This window comes from Vulpes lagopus, chromosome 1 (genome assembly GCF_018345385.1).
Source record: "Vulpes lagopus strain Blue_001 chromosome 1, ASM1834538v1, whole genome shotgun sequence".
Taxonomy (NCBI): domain Eukaryota; kingdom Metazoa; phylum Chordata; class Mammalia; order Carnivora; family Canidae; genus Vulpes; species Vulpes lagopus.
In genome coordinates, this window is record NC_054824.1 from 120,781,424 (window position 1) to 120,806,073 (window position 24,650).

The 24,650-nt window shown below is 38.2% G+C and overlaps 1 protein-coding gene across 9 annotated transcripts in view; it reads left to right on the forward strand.

Moving 5' to 3' along the window:
* The window catches only part of RBBP8 (RB binding protein 8, endonuclease), a 102,842-nt gene that overhangs the window by 12,221 nt on the left and 65,971 nt on the right, over positions 1-24,650 (forward strand). For 2 of the 9 annotated variants that reach the window (XM_041754547.1, XM_041754540.1), the window contains 2 exons: positions 5,374-5,475; positions 9,302-9,507. In XM_041754547.1, the coding sequence (XP_041610481.1) occupies positions 9,399-9,507 (109 nt within the window). In that variant the 5' untranslated portion in view covers positions 5,374-5,475; positions 9,302-9,398. Of the gene's footprint in view, positions 1-5,373; positions 5,476-5,921; positions 6,106-6,202; positions 6,601-9,301; positions 9,508-24,650 lie in introns of those variants that run through there. The other 7 variants (XM_041754526.1, XM_041754582.1, XM_041754573.1 and 4 more) reach the window with 6 other exon arrangements.

Consider the following 24,650-nt stretch of genomic DNA (forward strand, 5'->3'; position numbering starts at 1 on the left):
TGAGGAAAGTTAAAACATAATTTAATTTCTAACACTTCTGACTATAACTTAAGTAAAATTGACAGGTATTGGCGAAAACTGAAGGTCTCCTCTAAGAACTAAATTTTTAAAAATTTATTCATTTATTCATGAGAGACACAGAGAGAGGCAGAGACATAGGCAGAGGGAGAAGCAGGCTCCCTGCAGGGAGACCGATGTGGGACTTCATCCCGGAACTCCTGGATCATGACCTCAGTCGATGGCAGACGCTCAACCGCTGAGCCACCCAGGCATCCCTAAGAACTAAATTTAAAATGTAAACATTTTTGGAAAGGTAACTATCAAAACTTCCTTAACTATAGACTGACATATGAATTAGGAAAAGCAAAAAGCTGATATTTTAAACAAAGGCTATTTTTCTCAAACAGAATAGAGAAAAATTGGGAAACAAAGTCTGCCAGTGATTTGAAGACAAACCTGTAATTTGTGAGGCATGAGTACATTAAAGATCACAACTATTTTTCAGGATTGAATAAATTCATCAATTCGTAGATGGAAAAAATACCATGTAAGACATGAATCATTATTTTTCTTAAAGTGGACAAAACAATGAATATTAAATGTGTTTGCTCTTGTGAACCTACTAAGGACTGCTTCAACTGAATCCAACTGTCAGTGACTTATCCTCACAGCTAATCCTTCTTAAATTTTCCATTTACATTATTGTACCTAAATATTGTCCCCACAGCTTTCGTCATGTTAGTATTATACATATGTATATAGAATGCAAGTATAGTACTATATATACTGGATAAAAAGTTAAATATTACTTAGTTTTATAAGATTTTCAAAATAAAACCCACTTTTCTATTCTATGGTCTTACGGATCACTCTTAAATTCTTTTATCATCTCCATAGCAGTTAAGCTCTGGAGTTCTTATAAATGCCTATGTTAGAAGACCTAAGGGCTAACTAACAAAATTCCTGGGCTTTATAGACCTATATGCATTAAGTATGAAATACTGTCAAGCAGCCACCAAATAATAAAATTATTGACCTGGAAGTAAAAGAAGACCTTTTCCATTCACAATAAATCATTTTGTAGTAACATATCATTATCATTCTATATTAGCCTGCCATCAATTTAAACGTAGGCAACTAACCAAATATACACTATAGTCAATTTAAATGTAGGCAACTAACCAAATATACACTATATTCACACACTTCACTATACACTGTATTGTATAGTGTATAGAAATCTTTATCAAGTATAAAGAGATAAATTGGGCAAATTATATATCTAATAAAACTTTGCCCATTACTGATGTGAAATGAAGTAGCTATACAAATAACACAAGCAGGGATGCCAGGGTGGCTCAGTGGTTAAGCGTCTGCCTTCGCTCAGGGCATGATACTGGAGTCCAGGGATAGAGTCCCACATTGGGCTCCCTGCATAGAGCCTGCATCTCCCTCTGCCTATGTCTCTGCCTCTCTCTCTCTCTCTGTATATTTAATGAATAAATAAATAAAATCTTTTAAAAACAACAAAAAAACTACTTTAATAGTTTATAAAGAGAAATGAAGAATGTATATGTAGCCATAGTAAAAATCAAGCTTCTCATATCTAAGTTGGAAGTTGGCCAGACTACATAAGGCTAATTTTTCTAATTGGAAAGCAATGTATAATCTTTAATGTCTGTTATAAGTACATTAATGACCATTTAAGACTGCCAAAATAAAAACTGTAATACTGACATTCTCTGTAGAATGTTAAATACATTCTTAAAACAATTATAAAACTGCTCAACCCAACTGGAATCTTGCCACCATCAATTCAAATCATAAACAAAACATTTTGGCACTTGGGGCAAGATCACCAACTGATATATACTCTTACCCACAAACAACACTTAGTAATTACTGTAAACAACTTAAAAAATTAAATCAAGTGTTCAAGTTGACACAAATGCTGACAGGTAACATAATTTTCTTTTGTCTCAAAACTTCTTTTCCCTCTTATCTCTCAAACAGCATTTTGTCTTGTTCTTAAAATAGTTCTGACTATAGACAGCTCAGCCCAGTTCACTAATATCGTGTGTTCATTTTTTTATTACAATATGCAAAACAAATACTAATACTAATTTTCAAAGTATTGAAAAAGTTCGGGAAACATTGTTCAAAGCCACAAAGTTTTCTCACTTATCTTTAGGACCTCATAATTTATTCTACAACGTGGGGGTTAAAGCTCCTATCGGGAGAGAATATCTATGAGTATGCCCACCATTTCCACTATTAAGTGACCATCATAAAATCTCACATGGAGAATCTAAGAATTTTAAATGGATTCAAAGATTTTCTCCACTTACATAAAAAATAGCAATCCCTTAAGGGATGCCCAATTTATTCGTTTACCCACACAGTACAGACTTTATGGCAGGCACTGGGTTTCGGGAGATAAAAAACAACAACAAAAAAAAGGTAGACAAGACATGGTTTGACCTCAAGAAATTTAGTTTAGTGAGGAGAAAGAATTAATTAATTAGAATTAGTAGGTGCGGGACGCCTGGGTGGCTTAGTGGTTAAGCATCTGCCTTTGGCTCAGGATGTGATCCTGGGGTACCGGGGTCGAGTCCCACATCGGGCTCCCTGCATGGAGCCTGCTTCTTCCTCTGCATGTGCCTGTGTCTCTGCCTCTTTCTCTCTGTGTCTCTCGTGAATAAATAAAATCTTAAAAAAAAAAAAAACTAGTAAGTGCAAGATGGGAAGGTACATAGTAACATAAGAGGATCTAATAGAAAAGACTATTAAAACTAGATAAAATGATTCGTAAATAGCTAGGCAAACAGCAAAGGTAGGTTTGGTTGATAATTCCAAACAGAAGTGAAGTCATGCAAAGACCTGCAAGACACTAAAGGGTCAGCAAGGCCTGGAGACACAATAGACAGTTCAGTTACTCTTCAGAGTATGCAGCATGATCAGATTTTTCAGAAAGATCACAGTAGCTACAATGTAAAGAAGTGGACTCAGAGTACGTAGGAGGAGGAAAAAATATTAGATTTCCATTTTTTCTCATCCTTTTAAAAAATGTCTTCAAAAATATAATACTGGGGCGGCCCCGGTGGCACAGTGGTTTGGCGCCGCCTGCAGCCCGCGTTGTGATCCTGGAGACCCGGAATCGAGTCCCACATCAGGTTCCCTGAATGGAGCCTGCTTCTCCCTCTGCCTGTGTCTCTGCCTCTCTCTGTGTCTCAATGAATAAATATAATCTTTAATAAAAAAAAATAATAATAGTCATGAGTTAGCTCAGAAGTACTAATAAGGGCTAGCTTTTTTTTCTGAACACCTCCTGTGTATCTAAACACTGTACTAAGCAGTTTACATGTATTCAATCATATACTCTTCATAACCCTGTATGGTTGATACTATTATCTTCATTTTACTGGCAAGAAAAGGTGACAGAAAGATTAAAAAATCAGTCCAAGCTCACTTGTTAAGGAAGTATTAGAGCACGATTCAAACCCAGAAGTCTGTCTCCGGATCCCAACTTACCCATTAGACTATATGCCATTTTCCAACAATACATGTACACAATTTATCTTTTTTTTTTTAAGATTTATTTATTTATTTATTCATTCAGAGAGAGAGAGAGAGAGAGAGAGAGAGGCAGAGACACAGGCAGAGGGAGAAGCGGGCTCCATGCAGGGAGCCCGATGTGGGACTCAATCCCGGGTCTCCAGGATCACACCCTGGGCTGCAGACGGCGCTAAACCGCTGCGCCACCGGGGCTGCCCTCTTTTTTTTTTTTTTTTTTTTTTTTAATTACGCTCTACGCCCAAAGTGGTGTTTGAACTCATGACTTCAAGACCAAGAGTTGGCAGTCTCAGTCTACCGATTGAGCCAGCCAAGTGCCCCTATTTTTTTTTTTGAATGTATACAACTTAAAATTTAAATATATGGATGAATTGAGAATAGATACTCACATTGTTTTCTGAACACCAGTGAAGAGAAAAGTTTAGGTAGGTTTGTTGGTTGGGTAGATATGGAAAATAGACTAGCAGACCAGGTAAGAGAAAGTGGTATATTGGAATATGGTGGTAGTGAAGGAAAGAAGGGGATTAATTTGTAATATATTTGGTAAGTAAAACTGAAGGGGCTTGGTAATAGGTTGGATACAGGGGCTAAAGGGGAAAAAGGTGCCAAGGACCAGATTCTTTGGATTCTGACTTGTATAAATGCATTGGACAGTGGAACCTCAGAAGAGGCCAGAGGAACAGGTTAGGTCATTTTGTTCTGACAGTTTTTCTTTGGACCACAAGTACACTGTTCTTCCAGTGTACTATTATTATATGACAAACTGATTACAAGTTCTTTCCATTTATAACAAAACTGTTTCCATTCTAAACACTTATACAAGCAATTATGCCTCCTGTGTTGCATCAGAAGTGACGGTCAATTTTTCACCCATTTTCTTTAAAAGTGTTATGAATGAAGTCTTATAAAATTTAGAAGCAAATGGATGCCTGGGTGGCTTAGCAATTGAGCATCCGCCTTCAGGTCAGGGCGTGATCCTGGCTGTGGGGATCCAGTCCCACACTTCGAGGAGCCTGCTTCTCCCTCTGCCCATCTCTCTGCCTCTCTCTCATGAATAAATAAATATTTTTAAAAATTTACAAGCAAATGATAGATTACCGTCATAGGGTAATGAAGATTCAGTAACTCTCTTCCCTAAAGAAACCAACGTTCCTATAGCATTGCTAGAATGGTATAGAAACACCCTGTGGGTGCCATTCCAAAAGGAGTAAGCTCTGACAGTCATCCCTTAACATTGGGAGTGAGTGGAAAAATTACCTTTACAGTTCGTATCTATGGTCTCCTAAATACTGCTTAACCTCTAAAAGTTCCTAATACTATCCTGTCTTCCACCCAGATCTTAGAAGTACTACAGAAAAGGACTGAACCGCCTTAAAAGATCCTGTTGATTCTAGCCTGTTCTGTTTATTTTCAACTTCATTTGTAGAATTGTTAACGCTAACACGCTTCTTTTATTAATCAAAATAAATAAGAAAACATACCAACGGTTTGAATGTTATAAACAGCCACAGGCACTGTTGATTTTTTTTTTAAACATTAAATTAGGGGATCCCTGGGTGGCTCAGCGGTTTTGCACCTGCCTTCAGCCCAGGGCGTGATCCTGGAGTTCGGGGATCGAGTCCCACGTTGGGATCCCTGCATGGAGCCTGCTTCTCCCTCTGCCTGTCTCTCTCTCTCTGCCTCTCTGTGTCTCATGAATAAATACATTAAATCTAAATAAATAAATAAAACATTAGATTACCTAAGAGCTTGTTGGTCCAACAAACAATACTAGTCACTTCTGATTCCGTCTCATTTCAGGGTCTTCAGGAACTCTGCCTGCAATCTCAGCAAAATACACCTCGTCTTGCTACACGGCCCCAGCGCCCGGTCCTGTCCGCTCCCATCACTACTGAGCTGCAGGTAATAGCTACAGCGCAGAAACTACGGCGGACGGATCCGAGTCCGCTCCCTCCTCGGTTCTAACCTCCAGGAGGTTCTCGCACATGCTTGCCCGAAATGCGCCGAAGTCAGACGCACCACGGGCTTGAAGTTCCCCAGGCAGAAAAGCATGCGCTTTCTCCAGCGCATCTCAACAAAAACGCCGCGGCCGCCAGCTCCTGGAGCGGCTCCCGAGTCCCAGGCAGCGGCGCGGGGACACACGGGGCACCACCTCGCTCGGCCGCAGGAGGCGCGGCGTGACGTAGCGGGAACCCCGCGTGACGTCATGCGGACCCGGGCGCGGGGCGGGGCGGGGCCGGGCACCTCCCAGCCTGGCCCGCGGCCCTCGGGCGCTCCCCCGCCTCCGGAAGCGCAAGTCTCCCCGAGGGGCCGGCTTTCCCGGAGGGGGCTTGGCGGATTAGTGAGGGGAGGAAGAGCGGGCGGCTGCCTCCTCACAGCCCCGGAGCCGTGCTTGCTTCCGCGCGGGGGCTTTCGAGAATCTCTGAGGCAATCTTGGAAGCCGTGAGTAAAGAGGCATCTCCTTCCCGGAATCCGGAGCGGTGGGTCGTGGCGGCTACTTCCGGCCTGGGGCCCGGCGACCTTCGGCCGGAGGTGGGTCGAAGGGAGGACGAGCCCGCGCTCCCCGCGGGCCTTTGGTTTCCCGCGCGCGCTGCGGACCGGCCTACCGGCGCCGAGCCCGCCCCGCGCATGCGCCGGGGGCGCGTCGCGCGCTGTGCGCCAATCGCGCCGCGGGGTTTCGCGAGTTTGGGTGACGGCGGTGGCGGAGCTTTGCGCGGCGCAGGGCGGGAGAGCTGGCGGCCGCGGGCCCTCTGCAGCTCTGCTTTGCTGGGAGGAGGACCGGCCCACGTCCCCGTTGGTTGACCTCGGGCACCTGTGTGACTCCGGGCGCGGCCGCCGCCCTCCCTGTGCGAGAACGTGTGGTGGGTGCGACAGGAAAGAAATTCTCTGAGCGCCTTCCCTGTGGTGGCTGACACTGCCGCAGGATGCACGGGAATGAGTTACATTACTACGGACCTTTGAGCGCGGGAGGCACTTCGAGACGCCAGGTGAACGTTTTTGCGAAATTAAGGCACGTCATCGTGCAAGGTAGCGGTTCCAGCTGAAAGCGAGATTGTGACAGGAGAGCTGGGCGTGCAGCGTAGGTTGGAGAGGGCTTTGCGAGCCAGAAATGCCAAGTTTAGTGTTGTGCTAGTCAGTTGTTTTTATGTGGGGGAAAAAGACTTAAAAAAAAAGATTTTATTTATTTATTCATGAGAGACACAGAGAGAGAGGCAGAGACACAGGCAGAGGGAGAAGCAGGCTCCATGCAGGGAGCCCGATGTGGGGCTCGATCCCGGGTCTCCAGGGTCACACCCTGGGCCGAAGGCAGGTGCTAAACCGCTGGGCCACCCGGGCTGCCCCCCCCCCTTTTTTTTTTAACTACTTCTGAAGACACATTGAAGAATGCTTGTTTTACACTATTGTTTTTGTTATTTAATACTACGCGATTTAAATCATTCATCAAGGTAAATAAGACTTTATTTTAAACTATCACTTAAGAGAAATAATTATTTTTCTTGGGCGGCAGTATTCTGTAGTTAATTAGCATCACTTGTGAGCCCCCTCCCCCCACCTCTTTACCGGTGTCCCAGGTAGCCTTTGTTGGACCTGACGGTATGACCTGGGGCGAGTTACTTAATCTCTTAAACCTGTTTCTCCAACTCTAAAATGAAATTATTATTATTATTTTTTTAAATGAAATTATTAACAGTAGTTGTTTTACAGAGTTCTCAAGATTAGGTTTTAAGGTATAATTATAAAACATTACAGTATCTTTTTTTTTTTTTCCCCAGTATCTTACGTAGTAGTAAATGGTAGCTTTTTTGACAATAGATAGGCCTGTTATCTTTTAGGGTTAAGATATAGTAGAATTCAGGCCTCTTTGGAATTAAAGCTGTATTAATCCATGCACCCAACCCCTCTTTTAAAAACTTAATTACTGGGACACCTGGGTGGCTCAGCAGTTAAGGCGCCTGCCTTCAGCTGAGGGCCAGGATCCTGGAAACCCGGGATCGAGTTCCAGGTCGGGTTCCCTGCATGGAGCCTGCTTCTCCCTCTGCCTCTCTCTCTCTGTGTCTCTCATGAATAAAGTGTTAAAAAAAATAAAAACTTAATTACGGAAATAATAAATATACCCAAGAAAGAGACTAGAATTACGAACTCTGTCACATATCCATCCATTCCCTATATTCAATAATTGTCAAAGCGGCCCTTCTTATTTCATCCAACATTCGTTTTTTGTTTTAGCTGAAGTATTTGAAAGCAAATGCACAACAGGTGAATTTACCTGTAAACATATCCGAATATATCTCAAGAGCTAAGGACTTTTTTAAAATACATATTTTATTTATTTATTCATGAGAGGCTCAGAGAGAGAGAGAGGCAGAGACACAGGCAGACGGAGAAGCAGGCTCCATGCAGGGAGCGTGACATGGACTAGATGTTAGGACCCCAGGATCAGGCCCTGGGCCGAAGGCGCTAAACTGCTGGGCCACCAGGGCTGCCTTTTTTTTTTTTTTTTTTTTTTTTTCCTTTTTTAACATGAGCACACTATCATGCCCAAGACAATTAAAAATAATTCCCTAACATTATCTAAAATCCAGTACATGTTTTCACTGTCTCAAAAAAGCCTAATCACAATTTTTAAAAAGCTTAATAAAGGTGTATTTTAACAGTATTTCTGTAGTGCTTTTAAAGTATCTTCACTCATCACTTTGCTCCTTTAGAAAGGTCATTGCTGGGGCGCCTGGGTAGCTCAGTCAGTTGAGCATAGGACTCTTGATCTCAGAGTCATGGGTTCAAGCCCCACCTTAGGCATGGAGCCTGCATTTACAAAAAGAAGGTCATTGTTTATTTTAGCTTCATCATCAGAGACCATGAGAAGTGGTTTGTAAGAGACACTTAAATCAGTTTGGGCACGTTAGCAATAGTAAGGCCTTGGCTAAGGAGCCATATGTGAAATTTAGTAGACTTGTTTTACTCTTTTAGAAGTAGTTAGTTATTGGTTTCAGTTTAAGGACACATCTTAAAATGTTTATGAATCCACTTGAAGTTCTTAGCATACCATTGCTTCTTTTAGGGGCCACACAGATAATCATTCACCTCTATTCTGAGAGGGACACAGTATAGCCTTACTACCTTTTTGCCTTGTTGCTAGACATTTTTGTGTTCATAGATCTTTACTGTTCCTGTGTCTTGCTCACTGATTTCTCTTGTTATGTGAAAGGTATTCAGATCTTCAGGTGTATTCATCACAATCATCTTTCTTGCTCTTTTATAAGATTTGAGTTTCTTGGAATATGTAGGTATGTATATGTGAATGTTGTTTAAGTCAAAAGTATGTCAAGTTTTCCAGTTTTTGTTGCACTCCAGGCAACTCAAAAGTTTAACGAGGAAAAAAAAAAGTTTAACGAGGAATAAATTATTTTAGAAGGTGAAGCAATTAATACTGAGCATGAATGACTACAAACCTGTCAAAAATAGAATCATCTCAACTTAAGTAATTGCTTCTTTCTAGGAGGACTTAGAGAAAGTTTGCCTGAAGATTTAGTTTAACTAAAGACCAAATAACTGCCATGAGGGTTCTCACCATAATTATCTTCTTCACTTCTGTCCCCCGAATTCTCAAAGTGATTGATTGTAGGTAAAGGAAAACTTGAGATGAATTGGCTAGGCTCAAAGATATTCTGACTTCAAATTACATACAGATAAATGCGAAATTCATTTATGTTGCCATCTGTTGTTTCAGGTATTTCAACTGTTGAAGACAACTTCATACCTGTATAATGTAACAGAAAAAGGTCAGAAAATATCAGGCAGATAGAAGTGTGGAGCATTTTAACAAGATGAACATCTCTGGAAGCAACTGTGGAAGCCCTAGTTCTGTAGATGTATCTAATGACTTTAAGGAACTTTGGACAAAACTAAAGGAGTATCATGATAAGGAAGTACAAGGTAAAATCTTCTTTTTAAATACTAATAGTATTCTATCGAGACTAATAGTGATAACTTTGTGTGACAGTTCTGAGATCTCATTTTTAAAGTACCTTTATTGTAAGTTTTTGTGGCCCATTTATGGTTAAGCTTTATAACTATAGACAACTACTATAGAATGTAGTTCTTGCACAATATGTAGTTATTTACTTACAGTAATATGTGTGGTATGGTGGAAAGGGCATAGAAATTGTTGATTGAAGACTGGTATTTAAATTATGAATTCATTTATTTCCTTGCTCTATGATCTCAGTTTAATAAGCTTTAAACTTAAACTTAATTTTTTTTCCTGTAAAAGTATTTGAAGCCTTTTTTTTTTTTTTTTTTTTTTTTCTTTTAGATTTTATTTATTTATGTATTCATGAAAGACACAGAGAGAGGCAGAGACACAGGCAGAGGGAGAAGCAGGCCCCATGCAGGGAGCCTGATGTGGGACTTGATCTTGGGACAAAGGCAGGCACCAAACCGCTGAGCCACCCAGGGATCCCAATTTGCAGGATTCTTTATAGACTTTGAAATGCTACTTGTTATTCTCTAGGCCTTTGGGAATCTATTTGCTACCAGGCACTAAGATATAAGAACAAATGGCAGTTTGCCCTCAAAGAGCCTGAAGTCTAGGGGATCCCTGGATGGCTCAGCAGTTTGGCGCCTGCCTTTGGCCCCAGGCATGATCCTGGAGTCCCAGGATTGAATCCCGCATCGGGCTTCCAGCATGGAGCCTGCTTCTTCTCCCTCTGCCTGTGTCTCTGCCTCTCTCTCTCTCTCTCTCTCTCTCTGTGTGTGTTTCATAAATAAATAAATAAATAAATAAATAAATAAATAAATCTTTAAAAAAAAAAAAGAGCCTGAAGTCTAATAGAGATATAGTTATATAAGCAGATAATTACAGTGTAATGAAATAGGAGCTAAAAGGTTTATACAATGTACAGTGAGTGTGCAGAGGATTGAGGTATTTGATTGGGATGAATATATAAATATTATTTGTGATTGTGTTATAAGGTACTCCATATAAAACAATTTTCAATTAAAGGTAAACTCAAGGGGCACCTGATTGGCTCAGTTAGGCATCTCTCTGCCTTTGGCTTGGGTCATGATCCTAGAGTCCTGGGATTGAGCCCTGCATCAGGCTCCCTGCTCAGCAGGGAGTCTGCTTCTCCCTCTGCCCCTCACCCTGCTTGTGCTCTCATAAATAAAATCTTTTTAAAAATACAAAGGTAAACTCAAGGTGTAATATTATTATCTATCTGATTCTGTAACAGAATACATTTTTTCGATGCATGAGAAATGCATGGTATTACATTTGTTTCTTGCTGTAACTATAGGTTTATTTATTTATTTTTAATTTTTATTTATTTATGATAGTCACACAGAGAGAGACAGAGACATAGGCAGAGGGAGAAGCAGGCTCCATGCACTGGGAGCCCGACATGGGATTCGATCCCTGTTCTCCAGGATCGCGCCCTGGGCCAAAGGCAGGCACTAAACCGCTGCGCCACCCAGGGATCCCAACTATAGGTTTAATAGTAGAGTGCTTTGCAGCTTTTACGTTATGCTGAGGTGCCATTAAAACATGATCCACCTAAATCTAGGTGTTGGAACTTTTCCTGTGGTAAATGTAGTTTCTGGCAGAACTTCATCATAATGGACTCATCATTAATTAATAGGTTCTGAAACATGAGCCCCAGAAGTATTCTTGCATGCCTCCAGTGTACTTGGGAGACACTTATTGAAGGGGTGCACTTGCCATCTGCCATAACTTGTGAATAAGAATGAATCATATATAGTTATAGTTCTAAGGGATTTTGTAGTGTACCCTGTTATCTGGGAACACAAAGGAAGAACAGGGGTGCATGTGAGATTTACTGTCAGACCAGACTTTACAATCGAATGAAGTCAAGAGAACAACATATGCAAAGGTTTGGTAGTTAATGGCCTCATTTTATTTTATTTTGTTTTATTTTATTTCATTTATTTATTTATTTATTTATTTTAAGATTTTATTTATTTATTCATGATAGACGTAGAGAGAGAAAGAGAGGCAGAGACACAGGCAGAGGGAGAAGCAGACTCCATGCCAGGAGCCCAACGTGGGACTCGATCCTGGGACTCCAGGATCGCGCCCTGGGCCAAAGGCAGGTGCTAAACCGCTGAGCCACCCAGGGATCCCAATGGCCTCATTTTAATCAAGAAACTGTAGACAGGTTGGTATAGCCCACAGAGGGAATGAGGCAGGAGATGGGAGTTTATTGTGCAGGTGGATAAGAGATAATGCTAGAAAGGGAGATAAGCTCCGATTATGTAAAACAGTATGTACTAAAGGGATTGTTATCATGCTTTGCCTTTAGGATTTAGTGTAAATCCTACAACACCTATTTCTATGGTTTGGGAGTAGTGCTGTGTTGAGAAAGAGATATACTTGTTAAGTCTGTGAGTTCTGGATGGAGGCTGCCATCTAAGATGCCATTTGAAAGCCATCTCACCATTCAAAGGTAGTGGCCTTGTACAAGTTATTTAACTTTATGATGCATCAGATTCCTTATTTACAAAATAAAGATACTAATAATAGCTACTTCATAGTGTATTAAATAGTTTTATATATGTAAAGCATTGGGGAGAGTTTCTGGCACATAGTAAAGAAAATGTGTGTTAGTGATTATGTGTTAGATATTAGAATGCTATCCTTCTGAAGCAGCACCATTATATTATCAATGCCTGCTGTGGACCACCATCCCAGCTAAATACAATAAGATACTATTAAAAATTCGTAACAGAAAAAAAAATTCGTAACAGAGGTTTCACATACTGATTCCTTTTATTTTCCTCTTTATGATTTTTGTAAACTGCTAATTTCTAGAAAAAAAAAAAAAAAGAATAGCCAAAGTAAACATGAGAAAATTTAAATGGTTAAGAAATCTTAGAAAATTCTTATCTTCTATCTCTTTTGGCACGGGATAGTTACTATCTCAAGGGAGAGTTACTATCTCTTTTTGAAGAATGGGGATAGTTACTTTTAAAAAATTGTCATGAGGGGGACGCATGAGTGGCTCAGTTATTGAGCGTCTGCTGCCTTCAGCTCAGGGTGTGATCCCAGTCCGGGGATCAAGTCCCGCATTGGGCTCCCTATGAGGAGCCTGCTTCTCCCTCTGTCTGATTCTACCTCTCTCTCTCTGTGTCTTTCAGGAATAAAAAAAAAAAAAGTATATTGTCATGAAATATACATTAAGTTTTTCATCTTAACCACTTTCAGTTGCACAGTTGAGTGGTATTACATTCATCATGTTGTGCAACCATCACCACATCCATTTCTAGAGCTCTTCCATCTTGTAAAACTGAAATTTTATACCTATTAAACAATAACTCCCCATTTACCTGCCTCCAGCCTCTGGCAGCCACTTTTCTATCTCTGTGATTTTGACTACTGTAAACACCTTGTAAAAGTGGAATGTTACAGTCTTTTTCTGACTGGCTCATTTCATACGCATGATGTCTTTGAGGTTCATCCATACTGTAGCATCAGAATTTTTTTCTTTTTTAAGATTGAATGATATTCCATTGTATATACCACATTTTGCTTATCCATCCATTATTAGACATTTGAGTTACTTCCATCCTTTCGCTATTGTGAATAATTGTTGCTCTGAACATGAGTGTATAAGTAATCTCTTCAAGATCCTACTGTCAACTCTTGGGTATATACCTAGAAATGGGATTGCTTAATTATATGGTAATTATATTTTTAATTTTTAATTACTATATTCTTTTCCATGGTAGCATTTTACATTCTCAGCAGCAGTGCATGAGGATTATAATTTCTCCATTTTCTCACCAACACTTCCCTTTCTTTCTTTCTTTCTTTCTTTCTTTCTTTCTTTTTTCTTTCTGATAGTGATAGCTATCCTAGTGGATGTAAGGTGATACTGTGGTTTTGCTTTGTATTTACTTAATGATTAGTGATGTTGAACATGTTTTCATGTGTTTATTGTCCATTTCTGTATCATTGGAGAAATGTCTATTCAAGTCCTTTGCCTATTTTTTAATCAGGTTTGTTTTTTTGTTGTTGTTGAGTTGTAGAAGTTCTTTATATATTCTAGATATTAATCTTTTTTAAAAGATTATTTATTTGGGAGAAAAAAAGAGAATGCATGGGCAGAGGAGGAACAGAGGGAGAAGAGAGAGAATCTCAGATTCCCCACTGAGCATGGAGTAAGAAGCAGGGCTCAATCTCACAATCCTGAGATCATGACCTGAGTCAAAATCAAGGGTCGGATACTCAACCAACTGACCCACCCAGGTGCCTCTGGATATTAATCTTTTATCAGATAATATAATTTGCAAATATTTTCTCCCATTCTGTGGGTTGCTTTTTCACTCTGTTCATTGTGTCCTTTGATGCACAGAACTTTTAAATTTTGATACAGCCCAATTTACCTGTTTTTTTCTTTTGTTGCCTGTACTTTTGGTGTCTTATCCAAGAAATCGTTGCCAAATCTATCATTTAGCTTTTCCCCTGTTTTCTTCTAAGAATCTTATAGTTTTAGCTCTTATGTTTAAATCTTTCATCCATTTTTTTTTCTTTCATCCATTTTGAGTTACATTTTGTATCTGATGTAAGGGTCACACTTCATTCTTTTACATGTGGATATCCAGTATTCCCAGCACTGTTTGTTGAAAAGACCATTTCCCCGTTGAATGGTCTTGGCACCATTGTCGAAAACCATTTGATCATATATATGAGAGTTTACTTTTGGGCTCTGTATTCTATTCCATTGGTCTCCACTTCTGTCTTTATGTCAGTACTACACTGTTTTGATTACTGTAACTTTTAGTTAAGTTTTGAAATCAGGAAGTATGTGATCTCTAGTTTTGTTCTTTTTCAAAATTATTTAGGCTATTGGGAGTCCCTTGAGATTACATGTGGATTTAAGACATTTTTCTATTACTTCAAAAATCCTAAAAAAAGAAAGAAAGAAAGAAAGAAAGAAAGAAAGAAAGAAAGAAAGAAAGAAAGAAAGAAAGAAAGAAGAAAATCCTCACTGGGATTTTTTTTTTTTTTTTTTTCTCACTGGGATTTTGATAGAGATTGCATTGAATCTATAGATCTTTTTGAGTAGTCTTTTAGACATCTTAACAGTATTCAGTTTTCCAGCCCATGAACATGCCATGTCTTTCTATTTAATTTGCCTTCTTCAATTTCTTTAAGGAATATTTTGTAATTTTCTTTGTCTAAATATTTCATTTCCTTGGTTAAGTCTATTTTAAGTATTCTTTTTGATGCTGCTGTAAATTGAATTGTTTCCTTCATTTATTTTTTCTTTATAAGTTCATTAATTTTTTTTTTTAAGTAATCTCTACACCTTACATGGGGCTCAAACTCACAACCCTGATCTCGAGTCACATACTTTTCTGTCAAGAGTTGCATACCCTTCTGACTGAGCCAACCAGGCACCCCTCATTTCCTTTTCTAATTGTTAGCTTATAGAAACACAACTGACTTCTATGTATTGATTTTGTATCCTGTAACTTTGTTGGAGGTCTTTACTTATTAATTGTAGTTTTTTTCATTCCTAGCTGAAATAAACATTAAAAGCTCTGTAATTTTTTTTTTATTATGAAAGGTTGGAGTTCAACTACCTCTACTATACAAGTATCCCTTACTCTTCTAGTCTCATTCTTTGATCATTCTGTTTCATGTTTCTATTAAAGCCCTCTTTCAGCATATAGAATTGCTCATCCAACTAGGGTGTAATTTCATTTAGAAATCCAAGTATTGGGGTACCTGAGTGGCTTAGTTAAGCAGCTGCCTTCACCTCAGGTCATGATCCCAGGATTCTGGGATCAAGCCCCAAATCAGGCTTCCTTTTCTTTTTTCTTTTCTATTCTTTTTTTTTTTTTTTTTTTTAAGATTTTATTCATTTATTCACGAGAGACACACAGAGAGACAGAAGCACAGACACAGGCAGAGGGAGAAGCAGGCTCTATGCAGGGAACCTGACATGGGACTCGATCCCGGGTCTCCAGGATCGCACCCTGGGCTGAAAGCAGCGCTAAACCTCTGAGCCACCCAGGCTGTCCAGGCTTCCTTTACAATAGGCAGCCTGCTTCTCCTTCTCCACTGCTTGTGCTCTCTCGAGTACATACTTTCTCCCTCTCTCAAATAAATAAATAAAATCTTTAAAAATAAAATAAAAGTCCAGGTATCAATTTTCTTATTGTTGTTTTATGTATTGATTTTTTTTTAGCTTAAACTTTTTCCTAAAAATATTGAAACACAAAGTAAAAAAAGTTATACCCCAACACAAACTGGCAACCACTTTTATAATCTTTTTTTCTTTTTTTCTTAAGATTTTACCTATTTCAGAGAGAGAGCATGAGTAGGGGCAGAGGAAGAAGGACAAGCAGACTTCTTGCTGAGCAGGGAGCCCGACATCGGGTTCAATACCAGGACCCTAGGTTTATGGCCTGAGCTGAAGACAGACTCTTAACCAACTGGGCCACCCAGGCTCCCTTTTATAATCCTTTGTGTTTGAGTTCTTCTATGTTCCTTTCTAATTTAAAGTTTAAAATGGGGATACTTGGGTGGCTCAGAGGTTGAGCATCTGCCTTTGGCCCAGGGCATGATCCCAGGATGCTGGATCATCCCACATTGGGGCTCCTTATGGGGAGCCTGCTTCTCCATCTGCCTATGTCTCTGCCTCTGTGTCTCTCATGAATAAATAAATCTTTAAAAAAATTTTTTAAATAAAGTTTAAAATATTTTGTTCTGTTTTGTTTAGGAAATACTATATATAAAAGTAAAGAAAACTGTATAATAATCTCTTATATACTTAATCACTCAGCTTGAACTATCATCAGTAAATGGCCAGTCTTATTTTACTTGTATTCCATTTACTTTTCAATCCCTCTTTCAGTCAGCCATTTTGGCATCTCTGACATAATTAATTTATAAACACTTTATTTTTTTTTTATTTATTTTATTTTTTTATTTATTTATGATAGTCACACACAGAGAGAGAGAGAGAGAGAGAGAGGCAGAGACACAGGCAGAGGGAGAAGCAGGCTCCATGCACCGGGAGCCCGACGTGGGATTCGATCCCGGGTCTTCAGGATCGCGCCCTGGGCCAAAGGCAGGCGCCAAACCGCTGCGCCACCCAGGGATCCCTATAAACACTTTAGTATGTATTTCCAGTAGGCTTCTTTTTTTAAAGATTTTATTTATTTATTCATGAGAGAGAGAGGCAGAGACAGTCAGAGGGAGAAGCAGGTCCCATGGAGGGAGCCCGATGTGGGACTCGATCCCGGAACCGCAGGATCACACCCTGAGCCAAAGGCAAATGCCCAACTGCTGAGGCACCTAGGCGTCCCTCCCGTAGGCTTTTTTTTACCAAATAAATCTGTTATCACACTAACAAAACAATTTATTAACATCTAATATCTAATAGATGAAAGAGTTCAAATTTCTACAATTATCTAAGGTGTCTTTATTGTTGGTTGTTCAAGTCTAAATCTAAAAGACATCTTCATGTTATATTTGATTACTGTATATGTTATTTTTGTATTTCTCTTATGAGATTAAGCGTCTGCTTATGTTTAAGGGTGATTTATATTTTTTAAGAATTTTTATGAACTTATAACAATTTTACGAATTTATAACACTTTTTATGAATTGTTACACACCTTATTGCTCACTTTTTAGGATTGTTGGCCTTTCTCGTCCCAATTTCTTGGAGCTGTTTAGTTGACTGAGGCAGATAATTAACTTCAAATATTTTAAAAAATGGAAATTCAAAATTGTTGTAGTGATAAAGATCTAATTTTAAAGTGAACTATGCTCATGGTCATATGTCCAAGGATAAATATGAATTTTTAAAATTAATTTGCTCTTCTTTTGACTATACGGTTTTCTCCCAGAAAATCTAGTGTAAAACATTGAGGAACAATTCTGAGTTTTAATACTGACTTCCTATTCATTCAGGGAGTAGTAATTGGATTATATGCTAGGAATGATAGGAGTTGCTGAGAATACAGCAGTGAAGAAGACACAGTGGGTTTTGGGGTTCTGTATTTTTTTTTTTTTTTTTTTAAAGATAGACATAGTGGGGAGGGCAGAGACACTGGCAGAGGGAGAAGCAGGCTCCATGCAGGGAGCCCGATGCGGGACTCGATCCCAGGTCTCCAGGACCACGCCCTGGGCCAAAGGCAGGCCCCAAACCGCTGCGCCACCCAGGGATCCCTTCTTTTTCTTTTAAGGAAAATGTTTATACAATATGATTGCATAATGAAATGATAGCAAAAATAAGTCACATACAAGAGAGTCTTTGTAATCCTAATAGCATCAATATAATCCACTATATGCACTACTTTTAAAACTGGGGAGGAATAAACAGTCTTCCAATTTCTGATAAAGAGCTGCAATATCTTCTTTTTGGTTTCTCATACTGTATCACATAGGTTTACCAATAAGAACAGCTTTAAGTTTATTATGGGAGTGTTACTGCTGCATATTATAAAAGTTATTACTCTTTGAGACCTGGAAGTGAAGCAAATACAATACTTTGAAGTAATTTAAATAGGACCAGATGTAGTTGAGTTAGTTACTAATAAACATTTGATAGAGAATTAGCATTCTGCTGTCTTCAGGCATAAAGTTAAGTTCTTTATCCTTCAAATAATTACTTTCTGTTGTTTTATAACTGGTTTGAAGAAGATCATAAGTTTTTATTAGGCAGAGTAACTATCTTACTCATCTTTACATCTCTGTAGGTAAGAGTGCTTGGCACAGAGTAAAAAAAAAATGATATATGAATGAATTACATAGTTTATAGCTTGGTCAATGGAATATTTTCATGAACATCAGTATTTTAAATCCCATAACATGAAAATATCAGCATTTTATATTTATTTAAAATGCTGAAATACTTTACTACCCATCAGGCTCCACGCAGGGAGCCTGATGCAGGACTGGATCCTGGGACTCCAGGATCACACCCCGGGCCAAAGGCAGACACTCAACTGCTGAGCCATCCAGGCATCCCTCATTCCTAGTTTTTTTGTTTGTTTGTTTGTTTTAAAGATTTTATTTATTTATTCATGAGAGACAGAGAGAGTGAGTCAGAGACACAGGCAGAAGAAGCAGGCTCCATGCAGGGAGCCTGACATGGGACTCGATCCTGGGTCTGCAGGATCATGCCCTGGGCTGAAGGCGGCACTAAACTGCTGAGCCACCTGGGCTGCCCCTCATTCCTAGTTTTAAAAGAAATTTATGTCACTTGTATTGTTGTGATCAGTGTATATAGTGTTTTATATCTGACTTATTTTTGTTATTTCATTTAAACTCTACTTGCTTTTCCATGTTGTGCATAATCATTTTAGAATTTTTATATATGCCCATTTAAAATTGAGCCACGGGGATGCTTGGGTGGCTCAGCAGTTGAGCTTCTGTGTGATCCCAGAGTTCCAGGATTGATGTGGACATCGGGTTCCAAATGGGGAGCCTGCTTCTCCCTCTGCCTATGTCTCTGCCTCTCTGTGTCTCTCAGGAATAAGTAAAATATTTTTTAAAAAATTAAATAAATAAAAATAAAATTGGGCCAGTTTTATTTTTAGGATCTTAATTTAACAGGGATAAAATATTTGGCAGATTTCTTCTTCAGGTTCCTCAGTGTTTCAGGGTCTTCAGAAGATACCTATTTTATGATGAGGAAGAGTCAGGAAAATAAATAATACACTTTTTATAAGAAACAACATGCCATATTCATCAGATTATAAAACATATAAAACTCACAAATATTATATGGCAATAATTATTTTCAATTGTGTGCTCATAGCTATGCCCCAATACTCATCACATTCCCAAGAGAGAGAGTTTGTATACACTGAAAATATTGAGAGGAATATAACAATTTTTAGTATGTTTAGCTAATATCTGTGTCTTATGAATGGTAGGTATTAGATATATGTGTGAATTGATGAGAAGATAATTTCTGGTACCTTAGAATACTAGATTAATCAGGGTACTTTTTCCAATTTCAGAATCATTTTGGATTCTTTTTTTTTTTTTTTTTTCATTTTTTTTTTTTTTCATTTTGGATTCTTAAAGGTGTTGAATGAGTACTATTTTTAAAAAAGTAATGTTATTTTAGGGCAGCCCTGGTGGCTCAGCGGTTTAGTGCCGCCTTCAGCCCAGGGCCTGATCCTGGAGATCTGGGATCGAGTCCCCACATTGGGCTCCCTGCATGGAGCCTGCTGCTCCCTCTGCCTGTGTCTCTGCTTTTCTCTCTCTCTCTCTCTGTGTCTCTCATGAATAAATAAATCTTAAAAAAAAAAAAAAAAAAGTAATGTTATTTTAAAACATTTGGGTTTAGGGACGCCTGGGTTGCTCAGTGGTTTGACGCCTGCCTTTGGCTCAGGTCATGATACCGGGATCTGGGATCAAGTCCCACATCAGGCTCCCTGTGAGGAGCCTGCTTCTCCCTCTGCCTTTGGCTCAGGTCATGATACCGGGATCTGGGATCAAGTCCCACATCAGGCTCCCTGTGAGGAGCCTGCTTCTCCCTCTGCCTCTCTCTCTGTGTCTCTCATGAATAAATAAATACATCTTTAAAACAAAAATTGGGGGTTAGATGAGGCAAGTTTGCTGAAAGCAGACTTTTTTTTTTTCTTTTTGAAAGCAGACTTTTTAAACTATAGTTCTTTGTCAATGTATTCCACATAGTTCCATATAAAATTAGATCTTCCAACTGTGTGATAAGATCAAAGACATGCCTGAAGGGTACTTAATTTTTTTTAAAAGTGGGGGATCCACTTGGAGAAACCAGTATAAGAGGCTATTTGAAAGACATCAAACATGGACTTGTCCAGACTTTGCAGGTTTTGAAGTATATATAGGAATCAAAATTGACTCATTACTTTTAAACCTTTGTGTCAATTTTAAAAAGAGAGAAAAGAAATGTTTTGAACGAGAGTACTTGAATATATAATTTTTACTTAGATACACAAGGAAGTCTACCCACCCATAGGCACTTACATGCATCTGAATACCCATACTGTATCTTAAGATGTTTTTTTCCCTCATTTGACCAAAACATGATAAAATGGTAACTAAAACATGCCATATACAAAACAGTTTGTACATTAATCACAAGAATGTATTAAGCTACATGCATTTCTTTTTAAATTGGGAAAGAATAAAGTCAACCTCTGTTGAAAAACAATATGTAAAGGAGACCATTTTTGTTGGAAAATTCTGGAAACATTTGTGACTGAGTTTTTATATCTTGTATCCTTAGGATAATTGTATCCTTTAATGATTGTTCCCTTTATTGTTTTTGTGTTCCTTTTGTGGCAAATGCTGCTACTATCAGGTCAAAAACAAGTTGTTACAGATAAATGTTACTGATAATTTGTTAGAGCATGTTTTATGTTTTAATATGATTTAATAGAAATTTCAGAATTTGTTAAATTTTAAAGGTTTGAATGAAGTATTTGGGTGCAGTATCTTTTTTTTTTTCTTTTTAAATCTTTCAGTATCAAGTTTACTTAAAAGCACAGGTAATAAAATAGAAGTTAGAATGTTTATTTTTCAGAATTTTATTTTTCTTTACTTTTTTAAAGATTTTCATTTTTTTTTTAATTTTTTTTTTTTATTTATTTATGATAGTCACAGAGAGAGAGAGAGAGAGGCAGAGACACAGGCAGAGGGAGAAGCAGGCTCCATGCACCGGGAGCCCGACGTGGGATTCGATCCCGGGTCTCCAGGATCGTGCCCTGGGCCAAAGGCAGGCGCTAAACCGCTGCGCCACCCAGGGATCCCAGATTTTCATTTTTAATTAATCTCTACACCCATTGTGGTATAGAGGCACCTTAGAATGGCACCATTTTAATAAATAGTCTCTTATCCATGCCGGGTTCTATTGTCAGCATCTCATCTAATAATGTTTTAGTAAATCTGAACATCAGTTTCTTAGAAAACTAGGCAGGTTTTTCAGGACAAAATTGGAACCCCTTTTGAAGAAATAGGAAACACTAGGGGCGCCTAACTGGCTCAGTCAGAACATGAAACTCTTGATCTCAGGGTTGTGAGTTTGAGCCCCATGTTGAGTGAGGATTACTTAAAAAGAAATAGGAAACTGTAGAGGTTCTCTTACAACAGGATAAATATTACTTGATTCAGTTCTGGACTATTTCATTTATTTCCTCAGATGTTTCGTCAAAAATTCCTAAAAGATAACATTTATATTAAGACTATATAAATAAACAGTGAAAGGAATTGCATGCAATTTTGGTCCATGACATCAGTGTCATACTCATTGTTAAGAATTCTATCAGCAGCTCTCACATCTATTATTTCTCCATTTGTGTTAACATCTATAAGTTCAATTGGGTCTACAGAAAGTAACTTATCCATTTTGAGATAATTAAATCTTAAGACCAAATAAAACATCTTATAAAGTCAAGATTTTATATTGGTATTGAAATAACTTATTAGGGCCTTTGCAGAAATACTAATAGTAATATTTTGGTAGAAATTAAATTGCCTGAGCTATATACACAAAACCACTATTTGTCAAGAAAAGTATTATTAGGCTTATTCAAAACCATAAGTAACTTGTTTTAAAGTAACAATATGAGGATGCCTGGGTGGCTCAGCTGTTGAGCATCTACTTTTGACCCAGAGCGTGATCCCAGAGTCCCGGGATCGAGTCCCACATCAAGCTTCCTGCATGGAGCCTGCTTCTCTCTCTGCCTGTGTCTCTGCCTCTCTGTGTCTCTTATGAATGAATAAATAAAATCTTTAAAAATAAATCAATAAAGTGACTCAATCAATATACGTACACCATATATGGATTGTTCTGGGTAGACAACTAACATAAGTAAAAAATTAACAGTGATTTTTATTTTGTTTATAATAAATTCTTGCCTCATTTCTAAATTCTTATAAATTTGTATCATTGTTATAACTATACATATGGGCCCTTAATTCTTTCATTTCTTCTAATATTCATATGTTAGCCAGTGTAGGGTTAATTTGTAGTACAGTGCTTAGTCTTGTGAATGCTGTTTCCTCAATAGGTATCTCAGGTTGCCAGTGTTACAATCCCAAATACTTTGCCGAACAGACTACCTGTTCATACAGGAGCTGCATTGTTGTATAGCCTCATTCCTTCCGATGGGTGTGGAGCAGGATTAAAGCACACTTTATAGGGGTTCTAATTGTAGATGCCTAATTGACTTGATGAATAGCAAATGCTAAAATTTAAACACACACACATATACATACATACATAAACCTGTTTCAGGGCTGATCTGCGTGACAGAACAAATGCCTCACAGGTGTTGAATGCTTGTAAGATAAAAGAGTACTCTTTCCATATTTCCCAAGAATTTTCTTTTGATGTTTATGTGGATTTTCTATCTCATTGTTTCTTTTCTTAAAATGGCCATGGCAAGAATCCACTTCATGTTTGGCTGCACTGAATTTTAGAAGTCAGCTAAAATTAAAAATAAGAAAATCTATCAATAAGTAAATTTTCACACACTTTGAGAAGAAAAAGAATGAAAAACTGCTGACTTCAGTTTTTGGCCTAATCAGGTCATAAGTTCTTAATTCTTCAAAATGATTTGATGATTTACTAAAGTAATTTCAGGTTCTCATGTGTTTGTCGTTACCTGAATTTGTTTGACAAATGGAAAAGATTAAAAAATCGTACCAATTTTAATCCTTAACATTAAAATATTTTCCTTTATTATTATTTTTTAAGATTTCATTTATTTGAGAGGGAGATTGAGAGAGCGATAGAACCACCAGCTTAGGGAAAAACAGGCAGAGGGGGAGGGAGAGAGAGAGGCAGGCTCCCCCCACCCACACACACACTCCTGCAGCAGAGAGCACAATGTGGGGCTCGATCTCAGGACCCTGGGATCATGACCTGAGCTGAAGGGAGACACTTAAATGACTGAGCCACCCCGTCCCCTTATTATGTTTCATATTTTAATGGTCTTCCAACTCTTGGGGCTGATCTTTTTCCATAAATTTTTTTAGCTTTTTATTTTAGCTTGTTGTAGGTTTCACATGAAGTTGTAAGAAATAATATCAAGAATTGTCCTGTACTCTTTACCCAGGGAGGCATCTTTTATAACTGTAGTATAATAGCACAACCAAGAGATGGACACTGATACAATTTACCAACCTTATTCAGATTCTTCTAATTTTATATGCATTCACTCATATGTGTGTGCACCGTGTTTTCTATGGAGTTCAATCACATAGATCCTGTGACTACCACCAAAGATCTCTCACACTGCTTTTTAAAGTTCCTGACCCCCTGTCTCCTATCCCTACCCCTCCAGTTTGTGGCTACGCATAATCTGTTCTTTATAATTTTTTCCTTTCAAGAATGTTACATAAGTACAATCACATAGGATATATTCTTTGAAATTGGCTTTTTTTCAGTCTGCATAATTTCCTTGGAAACCATCCAAGTTGTTGCATGTATCAGTAGTTCATTGCTTTTTATTGCTGAATATTCCATTGTGCTGTAAGTATGCACCAGTTTTTTTTTTTCTTTTTAACAGTTGCCTTGGTGAAGGACATTTGAGTTGTTGCTAGTTTGGGGCTATTATGAATAAAGCTGCTGTGAACGGTTGATTATTTATAACTTTTTTTTACTTTTCATAATATTTGTTTATTCAAGTTTTAAGCTGTAAAAATAAGTAAAATTGTATCGTATCAATTGAACATTTCCTGGAGGTAAAACTTGTATCCACAATTGGGAAAATTGTAAAATACTATAAAGATTGATTTAGGAATCAGAAAAAGTAAACACAGAAACCTTTTCCTTCCTTTATGATAATCACATTGCAGAAAATAGAGGTCATAGAGAAAATAGAAAACCAAATTGTTTAGTGTTGCTAAACAGACATTTTTTTTTTTACCTAATGCTTTTGATAACTGTATTATTCCATCAAGTGTTTATATCATATTTTACTTAAACATATCCCTATTTTAAGCATTTTATATTGCTTTAAATTGTTCAATATCCTTTGTGACTATAAGTTTTTCTGGTTTGGATTATATTTGTAGGTTAGAATCTAAGAAATGAGATCTT